The 18,839-nt window shown below is 35.6% G+C and overlaps 1 protein-coding gene across 3 annotated transcripts in view; it reads right to left on the bottom strand.

Moving 5' to 3' along the window:
- The window catches only part of DNAH3 (dynein axonemal heavy chain 3), a 196,481-nt gene extending 181,582 nt beyond the window's left edge, over positions 1–14,899 (bottom strand). For 2 of the 3 annotated variants that reach the window (XM_031942286.1, XM_031942295.1), the window contains exons 1-7: positions 14,695–14,899; positions 10,610–10,714; positions 8,772–8,991; positions 4,580–4,646; positions 2,947–2,997; positions 2,121–2,301; positions 1,430–1,619 (exon numbers count right to left, since the gene is read on the bottom strand). In XM_031942286.1, coding sequence (XP_031798146.1) covers positions 1,430–1,619; positions 2,121–2,301; positions 2,947–2,997; positions 4,580–4,646; positions 8,772–8,991; positions 10,610–10,687 — 787 coding nt within the window. In that variant the 5' untranslated portion in view covers positions 10,688–10,714; positions 14,695–14,899. Of the gene's footprint in view, positions 1–1,429; positions 1,620–2,120; positions 2,302–2,608; positions 2,760–2,946; positions 2,998–4,579; positions 4,647–8,771; positions 8,992–10,609; positions 10,715–14,694 lie in introns of those variants that run through there. The other variant, XM_031942288.1, reaches the window with a different exon arrangement.
- Positions 14,900–18,839: the final 3,940 nt, after the last annotated feature.

Raw genomic sequence — 18,839 nt, 5'->3', positions numbered from 1 at the left:
AAAATTCCTCTTTTCCAACTACACTGTTGTATGAGGCTAGATTTTCTTCACATATTTCAATCAAAATAATACATTCCAACAGATTAAAAGTGCAACAGCAGATATAGGAATCCAGCTGTCTTAAACTAGATACTGAGATTTGCCAAAATATGTAAAAAATAACGCCATTCTTCTCACTAAATTTGTCTTGTAAAATATAGTTTTCTTCACAAATATATGTCATTTATGTTGTATAACATTATTTTATGTGGGTTTATTGTTATTTTAATGAATTAATAAATCTTTAAAAATTTATTAGCTTTCACTTTTAATGGTAAATATTAACAGTTCTTTGGAGTCCTCAATGATTTTGAGAAATCAAACAAAGGCCCTTGATAATTATTTTAGCATATGAAGGGATCTTGAGATCTGTTGCTCTGGCTCATTCTTCTCCTTCATTTCTACAAAGAGAGGAGGAGAAATTTTATCAAATACTTTACAAAAAGCTACAGCAGTCCCCCTTCTACAGATTGCATGAGAAAATGAAATCTAGAAAGGTCAAGTGACTTCATAAAAGTCATAAAGATGGCAAAGTTAACATTTGAATTTAAATTCTCCAGCTCCAAATCCAGTATCTATTTCCACTGTACAAATTTACCTAGTTTATTTGGGCAGAATGGTCTGGGAAGGATGATGAGAGAGGGAGGATGTGAGCTGAACTTTGAAGGACAATTAAAATTTGAATAGATGAAAAGGAAATCAAAGGGAATAACCTGAGCAAAAATGAAAGATTAGAAAAGGAAAGACATATATGAGGGACATTGAAGGCTTATGCAGCTGAATAATCAGATAAGGCTAGAAAGGCAGAAAGTATCCATATGATGAAGGCCAAAGTAAAGAATTTGGTCTTTTCCTAGTCAGCAGTGGGGAATCACAGGGCTGGTCCTTACAATATTCAGAGAAGATAGAAAAACGGAAATAGTTGTTAAAAAATAACAAATTAATGAAAAAAATTCATGATGTGAAACACTCTAGGGAATATGAGCCTCTCTCCACATAACCTATTTAGCTGATGTAAGAATGGGAAAGGAAACAGGAGGGCTTTAAAGAATGATCACAATTGAAGATTCATAAAGTATGAAAAATAGGATCTAAAGATATATAGATCACTCAGTGGAGAGCACCCTGGATCTGAAGTCAGGAAGATATGAGTTCAAATTCAACCTCAGATACTTGATAGTTATGAAACAACAGGCTAGTCACTTAATCCCATATTCCTCAACTGTAGAATGATACATAACATCCATCTAGAAGAGCTGTTGTGAGGATCGAATGAGATAATATTTGTAAAGTACTTAGCAAAGTGCCTAGCACACATTAACACTTTAAACATGATTATTTCCTTTCTTTGAATATATTTAGCCATGACCTTACTTGTCCTATGATTTACCAATGTCCTTCATGAGACTGTAGTAGTAGTCCTGGTCATTCTCCTGCACAAGTTTTTTAAATAAGTTCTCCAGGGTGGGATTCTTTATCAAGTGTGTTGGAATAAGTTTTAGGATACGATCAAGTACATCCTCATCCTGCTGGGCAATCATGTCTTTCCGAATCCCATTCATCACATAATAATAATATCTCTACCAAAAACAAAACAAAATGTAAACAATCACAACAAAAATAGCTTTTAAAAAGGAAACAATTGGATGGATTTCTTAAAACTGCTGTGTATAACAACTGAAGCCATTGATGATCTTTCTAGAGACATTTGCCTTAGACTTGATACTCCATAGCTTTAAACTTTATTTCCCCTTTAACACTCTCCTTTTTCTACCCAGGTTCACACAGCCTGTAAGTGATTGAGTCCAGATTTGAACTCAAGAAGATGAGTCAACCTGACTCTAGAACCAGCACTCTGTGTATTATGGCACCATGTAGCTGTCACAGTTAAGTTCAAGGGACCAGTTATTTCTTATTTTAATAAAGAGATTAATCAGTCATTTCCTTATCTGCAAAGTACTGTCCAAGAACAACGGGTCTTAAACAAAAACAAATGAGCTTTTGGTTAGACATAAGGATTCATTTCTTGGATGATAGGGGATAATAAACAATGAAGGGAAAAGGAACAAAACAGAGAACACCTTCAAGTCTGACTCTGAGGGTTCAGATTCATTTTTTTCCTTTTCCTTTTCTTCTTGGATCATCGCATTAATCTGTTCTTCTGGACTCATTGGCCGGCTCCCAGGCAAATCAGAAATATCCATTCCTGAGACCATCGAAGTTGAGCAAACAGAGGTCAAAGTCTTAGCAGGTAGTGCGCCTCTGAAATAAACACATTCTCTTTAAGTGATCTGTTTTTACACCAAGACATCTTAATACATCCTATCTTCTGTAGACTGACAAGAATAATTCTATACAAGTAACTATGCAGGCTGCCTCTGTTCTGTACCTTCTTACAGAATATTTTTGCCCACATTTATTCCCCATGTTGTATATTCCTGTATGGTAAGTTAAAAATGAATTTTTATTATTGAATGACCACTGGGTAAACACATCAATGACTTGTTAGTTCAGTTGCATGGGATAAGACTAAGGTCAGAAAACTAAGCCAGCTCATTTCCCACTATACCTTGTCAATAGACAGCAACTCCTAATTCCAGCCATTTATCTTCCAAGTGCATATAATATAGTTGATCATAAGAAGAAAGTGTGGATAAGTCAATGCAAATCAATCTCTACTATTAGAAAATGTATACTTTGGGTGGCTACCAATCATCTTCCTATATGAAGGGAGATACAAAAGCAGTATACATAAGGATACATCAGGCCAGGCTTAGGTATAGGTGAGTATAGTGATGTTGAGACCATGAGAAAGTTATTTATTACATCTAATTCATATCCTTTCCACTGTACTCAAAGAAACTCATTTGCTCCACTCCTTAGAGAATAATAGAGAAATGTAATTACCTGGTCTGAAAGAATGCCTCATTCTCTCTCTCTGAGTATTCTGTTTTCTTACTAGAAAAATAGAAAAAAGAAAATAAACTTTTTGAGTGGACAGTGTAAGAGGGACTATATTTCTGGTTTCTAGCTGACCTAGTGTCTGAAATAGAGGGATAGTGGCCAGGGTTAACCTTATAAATAAGAGGAATAACCAGCCACTAGCATAATTTGAGACATTGCCCCTTCTGCCCTGATTTTCCCCCCAAATTTCTTCTTCCTGCCCATCATTGAGGACTACAGTCTTAATATCATGGGATTTCCCTGATATTATTCTCTGATAAAATAATGTAAATAACTGTAGAAAATTATTATGTGATGAATGGGATTCGGAAAGACATGATTGCCCAGCAGGATGAGGATGTACCCATTTTGTTTTTGGATGAAAATTTGGTTCTCAAAGCATTTGTTAGTAATTTATATGTCTTAATGTGCGTAAGTATATCAGTTCATTTCCAATGTCAGAATGACAAAATGAAAAATTGAAAATTCATGAAGCAATTGATATTAGAAGTTAGCTAAAGGCTGGGCTATACTTACTTCCATAATTTGAAATTGCAGTTCTCAAACTATGGCTCAGGGAGTCCCTATATCCTCTCAGTGGATCTGAAAGGTCATTTTCCTGGTAAAATTGTTTTAATTTCTAAGAGAATAAATATCCATAGATATAACCCACATGAATTTTTATTCTTTTGGGGCAGGGTCCTCAAAATGTTTTGAGTGTGTCAAGGGATCCTGAGATCAAAAAATTTGAGAAATACTGCTGAGAATATATCACATGCAGAGAACTGTTCACCTTTTTGGAGGGTGAGGCAGTCAGGGTTAAGTGACTTGCCCAGGGTCATAAGGGTTAGTAAGTGTTAAGTGTCTTGAGGCTGGATTTGAACTCAGATTCTCCTGGCTCTAGAGGCCAGTGCTCTCTCCTCTGCACCACTTAGCTGCCCCAATAGGTCATATTTATTTAACTTTCTAATATTTTAAAGTGCTGTACTCACAACCCTATGAAGTATATAGTATGAGTAAAATTATTGTGTTACAGATGAGGAAACTGGAGTTTAGAGAATGTTCAGACCTTTGGGGAACAAAATCCACTAGTTAGGAAATATCAGAGCCAGCATTCAAGTGCCACACACACCCTTCTGACTCTTAAATCTATCACTTTACCCATTGCTGCTACATCCTGTGCAGCACCATCAGCAGGTAGATGGGAAAACTTAATGGACAGTTATCTTCTCAGTCTGAAAGACCTGAAAACTCAGGTCCTATCTCTATTATATGCTGGCTGTGGAAAGAATCACCTGGCTTCTTGGTAATGCAGGGAAAATTCTAATATTATAAATTGCAGGGAGGATGCCAATATGCATGGTAGAATGATTTCTTCATTGAGAATTGCCTATATCAATGAAATCATATGACCAATCAAATCTATATCTACATCCATAACTATATAATCTGTGTCTACAATGATGGTTATAATGAGACGATGAAGGAAAAAGGAGACCTCCTAAAAAGTGAGATAGGAGAATAAACTTCACCTATTTTATCATGGGGCCTGCGATCAGTTCTGTCCCAATCTGGAATACTCAGTATAGTAGATTACCTGACATTGCCCATTTTGTTTTTGGATGAAAATTTGGTTCTCTTGGCACTGGGTCCATCTCTTGAAGCTGAAAGTAGAAATGACAAAGGCAATAAAGACAATGAAGAAACTTCCATATCACCTCCTCCCTCTCTTCTCAATATTCAGAGCCACAAACAATGGTATGTCCAGAAATTGGTAGGTGTAGCATGATAGAGTGAACAAATTGCTGTCCTGGGAGTCAGGAAGGCCTGGATTTCAATCCCATCTTTGATACATACTGTCTGGGACCTTAGCCAGTCAATCGCTAAACTTCTCAGTGCTCAAGGGAAATCTTTTGAAACTTAAAAAATGATATTTTATATTTTCCCCAATTAAATGTGAATACAATTTTAAGTCTTTTTTTGTTTTGAGTTCCAAATTTTATCCTTTCCTCTTTTAACTCCCTCTTCCCTGAGATAATAAGCAATCTGATATAAACTACATATGTGCAATCATGTAAAACATTTCAACATTAGTCATTTAGTGTAAGAAAACTCAAACCAAAAAAAATGAAGAAAATGAAAAATAACATGTTTCAGTCTGTAGTGAGATGCTATCAGCTTTTTTTTTCCTCTGGAGGTAGATAGTATTTTCATCATGAGTCCTCTGCAATTGTCTTGGATAGAGACAACTCCTAAGTTGTGGATAAGATAATGGTCTACAATGACAGAGAAAGTGTCCTCAACCTCAGAATTCTCTTTAGTAATGAAATTACAACTATCATACCTATCCCCAGATACCTACCTAATAAACCTGCTGATGGACTTAATCTAGTACTGATATGCTCCACTAAAAGGAGTTTCCCTAGTGGCAGTTTCTTACAACAATGAAATCACAGGTCAGAAGAAAAAAAAATCACAAGAAAGAGAACACAATGTGAGATGATGTTCAGAGTCTGTCCCAGAGGATAAACAAGTTAATTTTGAAGATTAACTAGAAGGCCTAGTGGTGTGGAAAAGGGAGCCAAACTCAAAGTCAGAAGAGGCGAGCTACCAAGCCAACCATTTTCTTGGCTTAACACATCACCTAACTACCCTCAACCACAGTTTTTGCCTCTGTAATGCAAGGACAGTGATGTCTGCCAAGACAGTTAATGGATTGTCTTTATATATGCATTTCCCTACTGTTCTGATACACACCCTTATTCTGTTCCAGTCTCCAAATTTGAGCCTGAATGGTGATTCCACTTCTCCCAAAGTTGATTTTACCTCATCTGGAACTTTGGCCAGGACATACCTCTAACCTTCTGGTGTCCTTAAATCCACAGTTAACTTTTGCTGCAGCAGAAGACTCCCTGTAATACCAAATATCAATTTCTTTTCCACTCTAATATATTCTCATCCTTCAGCTTGCTGCCAAAGTGATTTTCCTTAAAAGCAGATCTGACCATGTTGTTCTCCATAAGCTCAATTATCCTATTGTCTCTAAGATAAATTATATATATTTTTCTGTTCAACTATGAGAACCATAACTTTTGTACATTTTCTTATATAAAGGCAAAAGTCTACCCCCAAACCAGTTAATCATAGAAGGCCCAGACATCTTGATTAAATTAATCAAAAGCAAACTAGTTTTTTAAAAAGTAAAGTAGGTATTAATAAGTCCTTAATTGGATGTGATTAGTTGCAGAAGATAAAGGCATGCCTCTTGGGTTACATATTAAATGGCAATTTATTTTAGAACTAGTCAGCCAAATGGGAGATTCCATATTTAATGCCAAGGATTATAGGTCCCTCAAAGTGAATTGCTGCTGCTTCTTCCCTAATAAACATGTTATTGGAGACATTGTACTAGAAAAATGACAAAACCAGTTGACGCACCTAGTTGTGATTAGAGAGCCATAGTCAAAGAAAATATGTTTTTTCAGGTAAACACCTGAGTTTACAGAGATGGAGTTGACCAAGTTAGGCCTTTGTATTATCTCCAAAGATAGGAAGACGTGGAGGTCTTATTGGTGGCAGTATCCACTGAAGGTGATAGCAATGTCTAATACTATATATGCATCAGGAGACAAAACATATATTGTGGACAAAGTAGACACACATCAGAGAAAAGTAAAAGTCATGACTTCAGGGACACTGATCTTCAGAACCCAACATACATTGTCACTACCATTAATGTAAATGACTTCAGAACAGGGATCTCTCTGTACTTGTATCTCCAGCACATAATACTTAATAAATGTGCATTGCTTAGTTGATGAACCTATACTTTGAAAATCAGTCCAAATGAAAGCTTTTCCATGAGGCTATCTTTGACTACCATAGAGCTCATAGATGCTTTTTTTTTTCATAAAATCCTCACTATACACATATATGTATATACATAGTATCTTATTGTTTGGAATTGTATCTATCTTGTATTGCTATTTTATTTTATTATTTTAAATGTACATTTTTTTCTCCCTAGTAACTTTAAAAACTTCTTGAGGGAAGGGACTGGTTCCCATATTTCTTTTGCATCTTTCACCAAGCAAGTATTGAGTACTTATATGTTTAATAAATATTGTTGCTTTAATTTTTCATTTCATTACATATAATATTTGCAATTTTAAAACAAAATGAGCAACTTCCTGCTTTTCTCACATCATTATAAAATATTACTGGTCTGCCCAATTTTAGCTGAATATGTATGAGTGGAAGGGAGGGTGCTTTTCAAAAAAAAATACACGTTAATTCCAAAAGACAAATAAAAAGACAGTATAATATATTGGAGAATAATGACTTAAAATTAAAATGATAAATTAGATTCATTTAGGATCAAAAGACAACAGTTGGATTTCACATTTCTAGACCAACTATAAAATGTCTCTGTTATGTTTTTTTTTTTCATTTTGCAACCACTAAAAAATAAAACTGACTTTCCATTATTGGGAATCAGGACAGGAAAATTAGAAAATTAATAATCAAAATAAAATGTATTTTAGCTTGGATTTTAACTTTTTTCTTTATAGCTAACTTTCACTAAAATGTTTCGAAATCCTGATTTGCTTTTCCCCTCCTCTCCATACCTCTAATCAACAAAATAGCCAAGGGAAAAAATAATAAGAAAAACAAAGGTCTAGATAATCCATAAAGCAGATAATAAATCCTCTTGTCAATACTAAGATACTAGATTCCTTTTCTTTTCCTTATTAAACTTCCTTGAGAAGTAATCCAACTAACTGGCAAATGCTATATCACATGTCTAATCATAGGCTCCAAAATTTAGAAATAGAAGGGATTTTTAGAGGTCATCAAGTCCAAACTCTCATTTTACAGATAAGAAAAACCGACAATTAATGATTTGTCCATGATCACAGGTGTCAGAAGTAGGATTTGAACTCAGGTCTTCCTGATCCTAAAGTCCAACACTCTATCCACTATAATATGCTGCCCCTCTAGTAAAGATATTTGTCTAGGTAAAAGTTTTTTTGTTTGTGCCAGAAATTTTTCTTGAAAGTACCCCCATATATCCAATGATCATATAGCTCCAGATACGAGTAGGAGATTATAAATGTATAGAGCTAGAGATAAGCTTAGAAGTCTAGACCAATTCCATTTTCAAGTGAAGAAACTGAAAAGGAGAGATTAAGTAGCACCCCAAAGTCATACAGGTGATAAATGGCATTTAAATCTAGGTTCTGTGACCACAAATCCAATAATCTTTCCACTGTCTCCTGGTGCCTCTGAGGAACCCATGGACAGTTTCATGCTGATCCACAGATTATGCTTTGGCTCACCCTCACTCTACCTCAACTTTCTGGAGAAAAAATTTCCAAAAGAATATAGATTAACAGAATCTGGAAGTGATTTAAAACCTACACTTTCCAAAAAGGGAGTTGTTTCTTGGGAGCACAAGATCACTTATCCATGACTAAACCATGATAAGATAATGCAAAAGTCAAAAGAATGATGACTTCTTGGTAGGAAAGGCCCAAAATTAAAAATAATTAAGGAAGAGGGGTAATTAATATGTAATTTCAGATAGAAGTGTAAGGTGAAGTCAATTTCAGGAGAAGAAATGATGATCGTAGGTAAAGTCTCTTTGGATAAGATCAATCAAAGGAAAGAGGATAGTCTCAGCTGTTATAGGAGTGCAGTGTTATTCTGTATCATACCTTCCTCAAAACTTTCTCTCCTTTAATGAAACTACTAATATCAGTGAATTTTATTCTGAAAATAAAAGATACCCATTTTGGTTTTCTGACGCTCTTGTCCAGATGAGGTGACTTTGACGGGACCGTACATTTTTGTTAGGTCTCTCATTCTCAGATCGCGAGCCTTCATGGAGTAGTTGTTAGCAATGGAATCACTGGGGCCACTATAGTAGATTTGGTCCTTGAATGGCACAGCTTTAGTCCATGACATATCTTGCATCAAAGGAGGATAAAAACTGTGTGACATGATTCTCTAGATTTGGAGAAAGCCAGAAGAAACATACTAATAACAACTCATTTACATAATATGTGAGATCCCTGATAGCAGAGACTATCTAACATTTCTGTTTTAAATCCTTAGTGCTTAGCATAGTGATTTATACATAGAAGGCATTTAATAAATGCTTCTTTTCCTTCCTTCATTCACCCATTCATAGAAAACTGAACAATATTATGAAGTGTCCACCTGTTTTCTTCTTTCCGGTCATTCATATCATTTTTTCTCCTTTCTTTTTCCACTACAAATCAATCTGTTTAACAATGTCCACAGCAGGTCTTATTGTATCAAATATTGAAGCTAAATGTCTCTTGTATGAATTATTTTACTACTAGAAATATCATTTTCATATTTTCTTATAGGGTAAGGGGAAAGAATGCTTGACCAGGTATTAGAAGCAATACCTACCTTGACAAATTACCTAACTACCAAAAGGATATTGTGTAAATAAAATGGAAAACTAGATAAGAAAAAGCTAAGAAATATAAGAACTATGTAAATAAGTGTTATTACTATGTGTTTTATATTATATATATATAATATTGCATGTTAGATAATTTTAGGTTTATGTGGCAAAAGGAGCTGTATAGCAGGAAATAACCTGAGGAGAGGGAACAAGGTGTGCAAAGGAGGAAAACAGGAAGGCAGTAGTGAAAGGTTGTTTACCCCAAGATTAATGATTTTGTTATTGAGTAGCCTGTACCGTGACAGGATAAAAGACAAAGAAAGCTGGGTATGAGATGATGTAATGAGATGGTATATATGAAGGAATGTAACTGTGAGAGAAGCAGACCCCATTAGAGGAGATGTAGAGTGCTTAATAAACGCTTGCTGTACTTAGTAACATCTGGTGTCCCGGGTGCTCTGTGGGGAGAGAATACCGCTATAGAGAGAGCTGTGCCAGATACATCTGAAGACCGGGGAAAAGGTAGGAGTCCAGCTGAGACCCTCTTGGTGAGTAGAGAGACCCTTACAATTGCATATATATATTTTATATTTCATAGTGCAAAGAGACCTAATCTTAATTAGATATATCAGAACAAGTATATTGGACAATATCTCCAGTCCCTAAGTACCTGGCCCAATGCTTAATCAACATTAGTTGAATTTATGATTTAAATGGTTGGCACTATTACAATATAACTTATTTTTAAATCAGGGACTGCTTATTGGTATCCAGCAAAGTACTTATCCATAGCAGGCATTTAACAAATATTTATCCAGTTGAAAGGGTTAGAAATTTTTGATTATATGACAAGTATCCATGGATGTCACTTCTGAATCAATGACAAAGCTATTCCAAGGACCATTCATTATTTCTTTAAAACTTTCTTTAAAACTATTTCTTTAAATCGTTCTGATAAGCAAGTGAGAATAGTGATGTGTTTGAATATTTGTTGCACTGCATATGGGTCTAGTTTGATATCTCAAAAGAGAGAAAGAGAGACAGAGAGAGAGAGACAGAGAGAGAGAGAGAGAGAGAGAGAGAGAGAGAGAGAGAGAGAGAGAGAGAGAGAGAGAGAGAGAATAATTGTTGGGTCCTAGCACATCATTTTATTACCCTCAAGGGGAAAAAGCAATACTACAAACGGACCTTGTAGAGGTCAGATGGTTCTTGGTTGGCAGATTTAGGTAGAGGAGGCAACTCTGGTCGCAATTTAGTGTGTCTCATGTTGATTATGGAGTTCTTTCCGAAGGACTGCAGAAAAGAAAAACAAATTTTTTTTTAAAGAATCAGAATGTGCTTATAGTTGTCTGACTGGTGGGGGAGGGAAGAAGAATAAATTGGCTTCTGACTTAATCATGCAATTGAAACTCAACAATATTTTAGATTTTTATTCAAATCTTTTTAAATAGCTTTTTATTTATAAGATATATGCATGGGTAATTTTTCAGCATCGACAATTACAAAACCTTTTGTTCCAATTTTTCCCCTCCTCCTCCCCACCTCTCTCCCAGATGGCAGGTTGACCAATACATGTTAAAATAATATTCATATCTTTTCTTTGTACATCATCTACAATTTCCCCTATATCCCTTCCTCCTTCTTGAGGTTCACACTTTAAAACAAATTTTTTTAAAGAAAAAACTAAGATTGCTATTCTTAGCAGTACAATGATCCATGACTACTCTGAAGCATTTATGAGGAAAAAATCCTATCCATACCCAGAGAAAAAACTGATTGTGTCTGAATACAGATTAAATCATATTCTTTCTTCCTCTTTTTTTAAACTTTATTTTTCTTGAGCATTTTTATCAGAGTGGGAAATCTATATTTTCATTCAAAACATGACTTTTATGGAAAAGTTTTGCATAACTTCACATGTGGTTTCTTAATGAGGGTTTAGGGTGGGGATAAGGGAGAGAATCTGAAACAAAAGTTTTTTAAAAAGATGTAAAAATTGTTTTAAATAATTAGAGAAAGTATTAAATAAATAAGAATAATTTTTTAAAAAGAGAGAAAATGAATTCAGAAAAATCTGATCAATACATAGGGGAAAAAATTTTTAATTATGTGCAATATTACAGATTAGTAGACACCTTCCTTTTTCCCCCAACGGAAAAGATGTCTTTCATCTCTCTTCTTTGACCAACAATCCCTTAATTGTCCAATCTAATTACCTTTCCCAATCCTCATTATCTATGATATGTTTGCTGCATGTGACCCCACTGACCACTCTCTTCTCCTGGATACTCTCTTTTTACTGGGCTTTTGTGGCATCAGTGTTTCCTGCTCCTCTTCCTACCTGCTTGACCACTCAAAGTCCCCTTTGCTGCCTTCACATCCCCAGTTGTGGGCACTCCTCTTGGCTTTATCTTAAGCCCTCAACTCTTCTCTTTATATTCTCTTGGTATCCTCATCAGCTCCCATGGTTTTAGTTGCCATCTCTAAGCAGATGATATACATATCTATCAAGTCTCATTCTCTCCCATGAGACTCAGTCCCATATCATCAACTGTTAATTGGACATTTTAACCATAAATATGCCATAGACATCTTAAACTGAATATATTAAATACAGAACTCTTTCATTTCCTCCCAAAACCAGTTTTCTTCCCAATTTCTTTGTTTTTATTGAGGCCATCAATCAATCAATAGGTAGTCAATAAACATTTATTAAGTTTCAACTATCTGGTAGGTACTGTGCTAAGCTCTGGGTATACAAAAAAGATGCAAAAAAACCACTTCCTGCCCTCAAAGAGCTTACAATCTAATGGAGGGAGGCAATAAGCAAACAATTAATCTATGTACAATAAGCTATAAGCAATCAAATAAGTCATATATAGGAGAAATAAAAAATAAATAAAAGGAAGCATTGAAATTAAAAGGGGTTGGAAAGTTTCTTGAAGAAGATAATTTTTATTTGGAACTTAAAGGAAGCCAGAGAAGCCAGTAAATGGAGTTGGAGAGGATGGACATTCCAGCCTCCACTACCATTCTCCTAGCCTCTCAGAGGCTTTATTTTCAACTATTAATTCTCTTCTACCCCACACAGCTAATTAGTTGCCAGATCTTACCATTTATTCACAATATCTCTTGTATCTGACTCCCTCTCACAACTATCACCTTAGTTTAGGCCTATTCCAATGCCCTCCTGATTGGCCTTCCTCTCTTATTCCTTCCTCACTCCAACTCAACCTCCACCTGGATAGCAAATGATTTTTCCTTAGCATAAATTTGATCATGTCACTCTCCTATTCAATAAACTTGAATTGAAAAACTCATAGTTAATAAACTATAGGACCAAATATAAACTCCATAATTTTTCTTTTAAATTCTTTCACAACTTGGACCTATTTTTTTGAGCTTTATTATACATAACTATTTTTCCTGCACTCTACAGTATCATCAAACTAGCCTTTTCTTTTCTTCACATATAGTTCTCCATTTCCCATTTCTATGTCTTTGTATTGGTCAGTCCTTTCTAACATATACTTTCTCTTCATAAAATTGCTCTCTTCTTTCAAGACTACTTCCAGCATGGTCTATATGAAGTCTTTCCTTTTCTCCCCATCATTCAATTTCTTCCTTTTCCATCTTGTAATTAGCTACTTTGTATTGTATTCTTTTATATTCTATCCTATATTTATATTTTATTCCATTTGTCATTTTTTACATATGCATATCTCATCTCCCCTGTTAGAATGAAAGCTCTTTGAAAGTAGAGATTGTTTCTTTTTCTTTTGATCCCCAGTGTCTAGCATAGTACATGACACATGAATTTAGTGAGAGCTGGGCTATATCTCCCAATTAGTTCCTTCAATAATCAACTCTAATTGGGGCTGAATGTATCTCTATCTGTAGTACATTGTCTCTCAATCTGAAGTGTGACTAAATGGATTAGTTTTTAAATCTATTATTATTTCATACATGTGATGCTTGTAATATTTGGCTTTTTCATTTTGCCAACATGGACAGCAGATTCACTAACACAGATTGCAGCCCATATATGATTTAATAGGCTGTCTCTATTTTCCTAGGACTAAAAAAATTCATCATCCTGCAGTCAACCTGGTCATGAGATTCTCTAAACCTCACTGGAATTGCCATCAGATGACAGGCAAGAAGCTTCTCCCCAAGTCCATCTGGAAATCTTGGAAATCTTGGCACTTTTGGTAGGACTTTTTAGATCTTGGGCTCTTAAGGTATAGTCTTCAAGATTGCAGGACCACCTTTGTACCAACCTGAATCCTTAAAGTAGGACAACAGTGGAAAATGTCTCTGATTCTGAGTTTAAATACCTTTGCTTTGGCATATTTCACCTTTGCTTTATATATCTGGAGGGTTAGAGCCCCATGAATTACATCAAGGGTTGTCAATCCAAGTGACATGTACCAGGATGGCATGCTGGCTACTGCACATGGGCCAGCTGACACTTGCCCCTTGCAACCTAGGAGAGCAGCTAAGTATTATCCTACCTCCTCCAGAAGAATTGGCTCAAATTCACCATCCAATTCACCACCCACAATCTCACAAACCCATCATAAACTTTGTATATCACTTCCAAAAGATTTCTGAGCCCTGAAATTCCTTAAGTGAAACCATACAAATTGGTTTGCAATTTTTAAAAATCTTGAACCCTGGAGCTTTTCTAAACAAAATTGGAGATAGTATTGTCAATCCAGCATCATTCTTTCCTTTCTGAGTGTAGGAACTTCAGAGACAGATTAAAAACTTTTTTCTCTGATACTATTCCCAATATAAGGCAGTTAATTAAATAATATCTTACCATGTGGTTCCCCCTCTCTCTGTGTCTCTTTTCTTTTTTTACTGCTGAAAAAAATATGCCTCTCTGATTAACAGGCATGAAATCTCCCCAGCTAAACTTAATATGCTGGCTAGACTCCTAGTACCATAGTGGTTGCATGAAAAGAAAAAACTTGGATAGCAAAAACAAAGTACTGTATCATGCAAGGAACATTTTAAAAATTGCTTCTTCAGTGACCTGAAGTCATATGTAATTTCTTTCAGGATCTCAGAATGTTTATTATGTTAGAATACATTTTCCCCCCCACCTCCCCAGTGAGGCAGTCTCTCTCCCTCCTTCCCAGTGGCAGTTTGTCTCTTGTCCTGGGATAAGGTCACAATTTTTTTTTTTTTCTAAATCTAATGGAAATAAAATTAAGAGTCAGAGGACAGGAGGAATAAGCATTCCTTAAAATCCCCAAAGCACTCACCTTTCCAGGAGATGTATAAGTTGATAAATTTATTCAAATAGGGTCCCTATCCTGATTCAACAGACAACCCTTAGTATCTGAAGGACAGTTTGCACCAGACAACCTCAAAATGCCCCAGGCTGTGCATCACAATGGAAGCATCACAGACAATGGATTTTTCAATAAATTCTGCCCATTGAGGAAGTACTAGGTCTTGGAAACTTGAGTAAATTCCTAGGAGGAAAAATAGGGAAAAGGAGACAGAAAGTAAAGATACTAAGAATTTTTCAAATTTCCTCTTTCTTGATCTTCCATACTTGGCCCACAGCCCTTTTCCTTACCCTCGGGCTATCTTGATAGGTCCACATACAATACAATCCCAACACTGGTGAAAAAGTAGAAAGCAGTTTCTTTTAGCACCTTTGTCAGTCTCCCTTCACTCCTTTCTCCTCTCTCAGATTTTTAAAAGCTAGAGTTTCATTTTCTCTTGTCTTAGGGCTGGTAACCAAGGCTACAGCGTCTGTTACTAAGGGAAAGAGAAGCTGTTCTCCTTTTTCCTAGGGGACACAGGGGAACTTGACCTCAGCATATGCCCCAGGTCTCATCCATTGTTATACCGACCCTCATTCAGGATAGCAGAGTATTTGGTGCCAAGTTTGAGGGCAATATTTCTTCGGTATCCAGAAAGAGAATAAATGACTATAAAATGTTATTTGTATTATTATTTTGTAAAAAGAAAAAGATCATAACTCCACACCCACATGTCAATAGATGAATACAGACTTGTACACATATCTACAAACACTATGGTGACCACGTTTACTGAAAATCAGGTTATGATTTGACAAAGGACTTTTTTTCTGACTTAAAATTTAAGTGAACAATCTTAATAAGATTTTATTTTTCAGATAATGCAAAGATAGTTTTCAACATTCACTTTTGCAAAACCTTGTGTTCCAAATTTTTCTCCCTCTCGGTCTCCCCCTGACACCCCTCCCCCCAAGCAATCCAATATAGATTAAATTTATGCAATTCTTCTAATCATATTTCCATATTTATCATGCTGCACAAGAAAAATCAGATCATAAAGGGAAAAAAAACAAAAGAAAGAAAAAAAGCAAGCAAACAAATAACAACAACAACAAAACGGTGAAAATATTATACTTTGATCCACATTCAGTCTCCATAGAGACTCTCTGCATTGGATGCATTTTCCATCATAAATCTATTGGAATTACCTTAAATCATCTCATTGTTGAAAAGAGCCAAGTTCATCACAGTTGATCATCACATAAGGTAATGTCGGAGAAGCTGAGGCAAGATAGAGATTAGAGAGTTTTTAATATTTTATTTGGATTTCTGAGAGGGAGAGATTTTCTGGGACCAAAGTATCCATTTTGGTCCCAGGGCTGATGTCTTAAAGCATTAAGCATCAGCATCAGTATCAGCATCAGCCTTGAATGTGAGATTCCAATGATTTTTATATGTGGCTGGCTCCAAGATCAGGGAGAGAAAGGCAGGGGTGGAGTCTGAGCCTTGGTACAAGGCGGATATTTCCAGGCAGAGACCATCAATTCAAGTTCTGAAAGGTTGGGAGTAGGACCATAAATTCTTGATAACTTAGGAGAATTTAGAAGCCAGGAAGTCTGAATTCCCCCTTTGTCTGGATTATACATTTACAATTTATGACTCTTTTGGAATGCTAGAATGACCAAATCTCCACAGCCCTAATTATCTCAGTCCTAATGAACAGGAAAAGGGGGTAGCAATGAGGGGGATTGAGACAGAACAATTCAAGGAACTGAGGCAGAACAATTTAGGGAAACTGAGGCAGGACAACTTAGGGAAACTGAGGCAGGACAATAAAGGGAACTGTGGCACAATAATAATCTTGTTGTTGTGTACACTGTTATCTTAGTTTTGCTCTTTAAGTGAACAATCTTGCCCAAAAAATGAAATAAACCATACATAAATTATTCATTTCTCAAACTTCCTCTATTGTACCTTAGTACCATGGAAAAAATTCTGATTCTGGAGTCAAAGGGCCAAAGTTCAAATCCTATTTCTGACACTACTTATTGGAACTAGAAAGTTAAGCACCTTGCCAAAGGTTACAAATGGGATTTTGAGTTGTGCGTTAAAGAACTATAAACTTCAGCCACCTATTTTAAATTGAGACTGCTTCAGAAAAATCCTGGATGGTATAATTTGAAAATAGTATTTTATTTTTTTAATTACATGTAAAGATTGTTTTCAAAATTCATTTTTAATAAAGTTTTGAGTTCCAAATTTTTTTTTTCCTCTTTTCCATCCACCCTCTCCAAGACTTTTAAAAAGTAATTGGGTCACTGGTATAAGATTGGATGTGGAAATCTTGAGGTTACCATGACAGTTTCCCCTAAAGGAGGATATAGCTTATATAACCTATATATGGAAGTCATTGTAATAAAATTAGGCATGATTGTCTTGAGGCCATCATGATAGTCTCTCCTTACTTAAGTAGAGTTGAAACACCTATGATAGTAGTGGTAATTAATGGGGCAAATAGATTTTCATTCATTTTTTTCTCTCAAGGAAGAAGTAACTCTGGAATTTTAATGATGTCATCTGGAGGGAAGATGAAAATTAGCTCTTGACTTAATATTTTTAGTTGAAATATGCAGAAGTATAGTTTTCCCTTAAGTGAGGCTGGAATCTTACAGAATATACTCATGAAAAAATACAGGTAATATTTTTCAAAGGTTAGTATACCTCTGTCTCCCATTTTGTCTAGCAACAATTTGTATTTCTCCCTGATAACAATCCCCCCAAAAACATTTTGCCCTAACCTTTAATATGCAAATCGACTAGTTCCAGAAGTATCATACAAAATCAGAGGGATAACCCCTCTCAGAAGGGTACTTTGGAACACTCCCTTCCTGCTGATAGGACCCATATTTCTGAGTTTCCCAATGCAGCATTGCTTTTACATGAGTGATGCTCTGTTAGTGTGAATGCCTGAATTATAAGTTGAGTCCCCTTTCTCTCTCTCCCCATGCCTTCTTTTCTGTTGCAACAAAACTTTGCATTGAACTGATTCCAATTGTTTTGCATGTTATCCAAACTCATTAAGAGGATGTTTTCCCCATTACATTGAATTCCCAATCCCTACATTTTGCCCACCTGCATTTTTGATTTCCTTCACAGGCTAATTGTACAATATTTCAGATCTGATTCTTTTTGTACAGCAAAATGACGGTTTGGTCATGTATACTTATTGTGTATCTAATTTATATTTAAATATATTTAACATCTACTGGTCATCCTGCTATCTGGGGGAGGGGGTGGGGGGAAGGAGGTGAAAAATTGGAACAAGAGGTTTGGCAATTGGCAATGCTGTAAAGTTACCCATACATATAACCTGTACATAAAAAGCTATTAAAATTAAAAAAAAAAAAAAAGAGGTTGTTTTCCCCAATGTCACAAACCTTTCCTTAGACATAAAATGAGTACCTGAGCAAGGATTTAACCTACTGATAATTGCACCCAAACTAGGGAAATATGATACTGTGAACCCAATTGTAGACAACAAGGAGGAATGTTGCTCAATCATGTTAACCCTGTGACTCTGTATGAGGTTTTCTTTAAAAAGAAACTGGAGTAGTTTGTCATTTTCTTCTCCATTGAATTTAGACAAACCAGTTAAGTCAAACAAGGTCACACTCTTAATTAGTATCTGAAGCCGAATTTGAATTTAGTCTTCCTGACTCCATACCCAGTGCTCTATCCCCTAAGCTACCTGGTGGCCAGCATGGGTTCCAAAGGTTAATAGTGAAGCTTTAGGTCCTTTCAAGAGAGACTCCCTTATGCTAAAGGACTGTTTAAAAACAGTTACCTTTCAAAAGACATCACTCAAAAGGTACTTTGCAGTTTCTAGTTTTTTCTTTTCTTTCTTCTAGTTTGTACTGTTCAGTGGTGTTCTAGTATTTAAAAATTGGCTTTCTTGGGAAAATGTACACATGAAACACTTTTAAGTTTAAACTGCATTATTTACATTGTCTCCATCAAGTCCAGATCATCAGTGAAACAATAAATCAAGCTCTGATGATACAAATCAGATCCAAATCATTTGCTTGTTTTCTAGATATTGACAATTTAAGCAATCAGCTTTTCAGAGCTAATTGAAG

Source organism: Sarcophilus harrisii, chromosome 1 (genome assembly GCF_902635505.1).
Source record: "Sarcophilus harrisii chromosome 1, mSarHar1.11, whole genome shotgun sequence".
Taxonomy (NCBI): domain Eukaryota; kingdom Metazoa; phylum Chordata; class Mammalia; order Dasyuromorphia; family Dasyuridae; genus Sarcophilus; species Sarcophilus harrisii.
The sequence above is the reverse complement of the archived record's forward strand: the minus strand, read 5'-3'. Positions and strand labels throughout refer to the sequence as shown.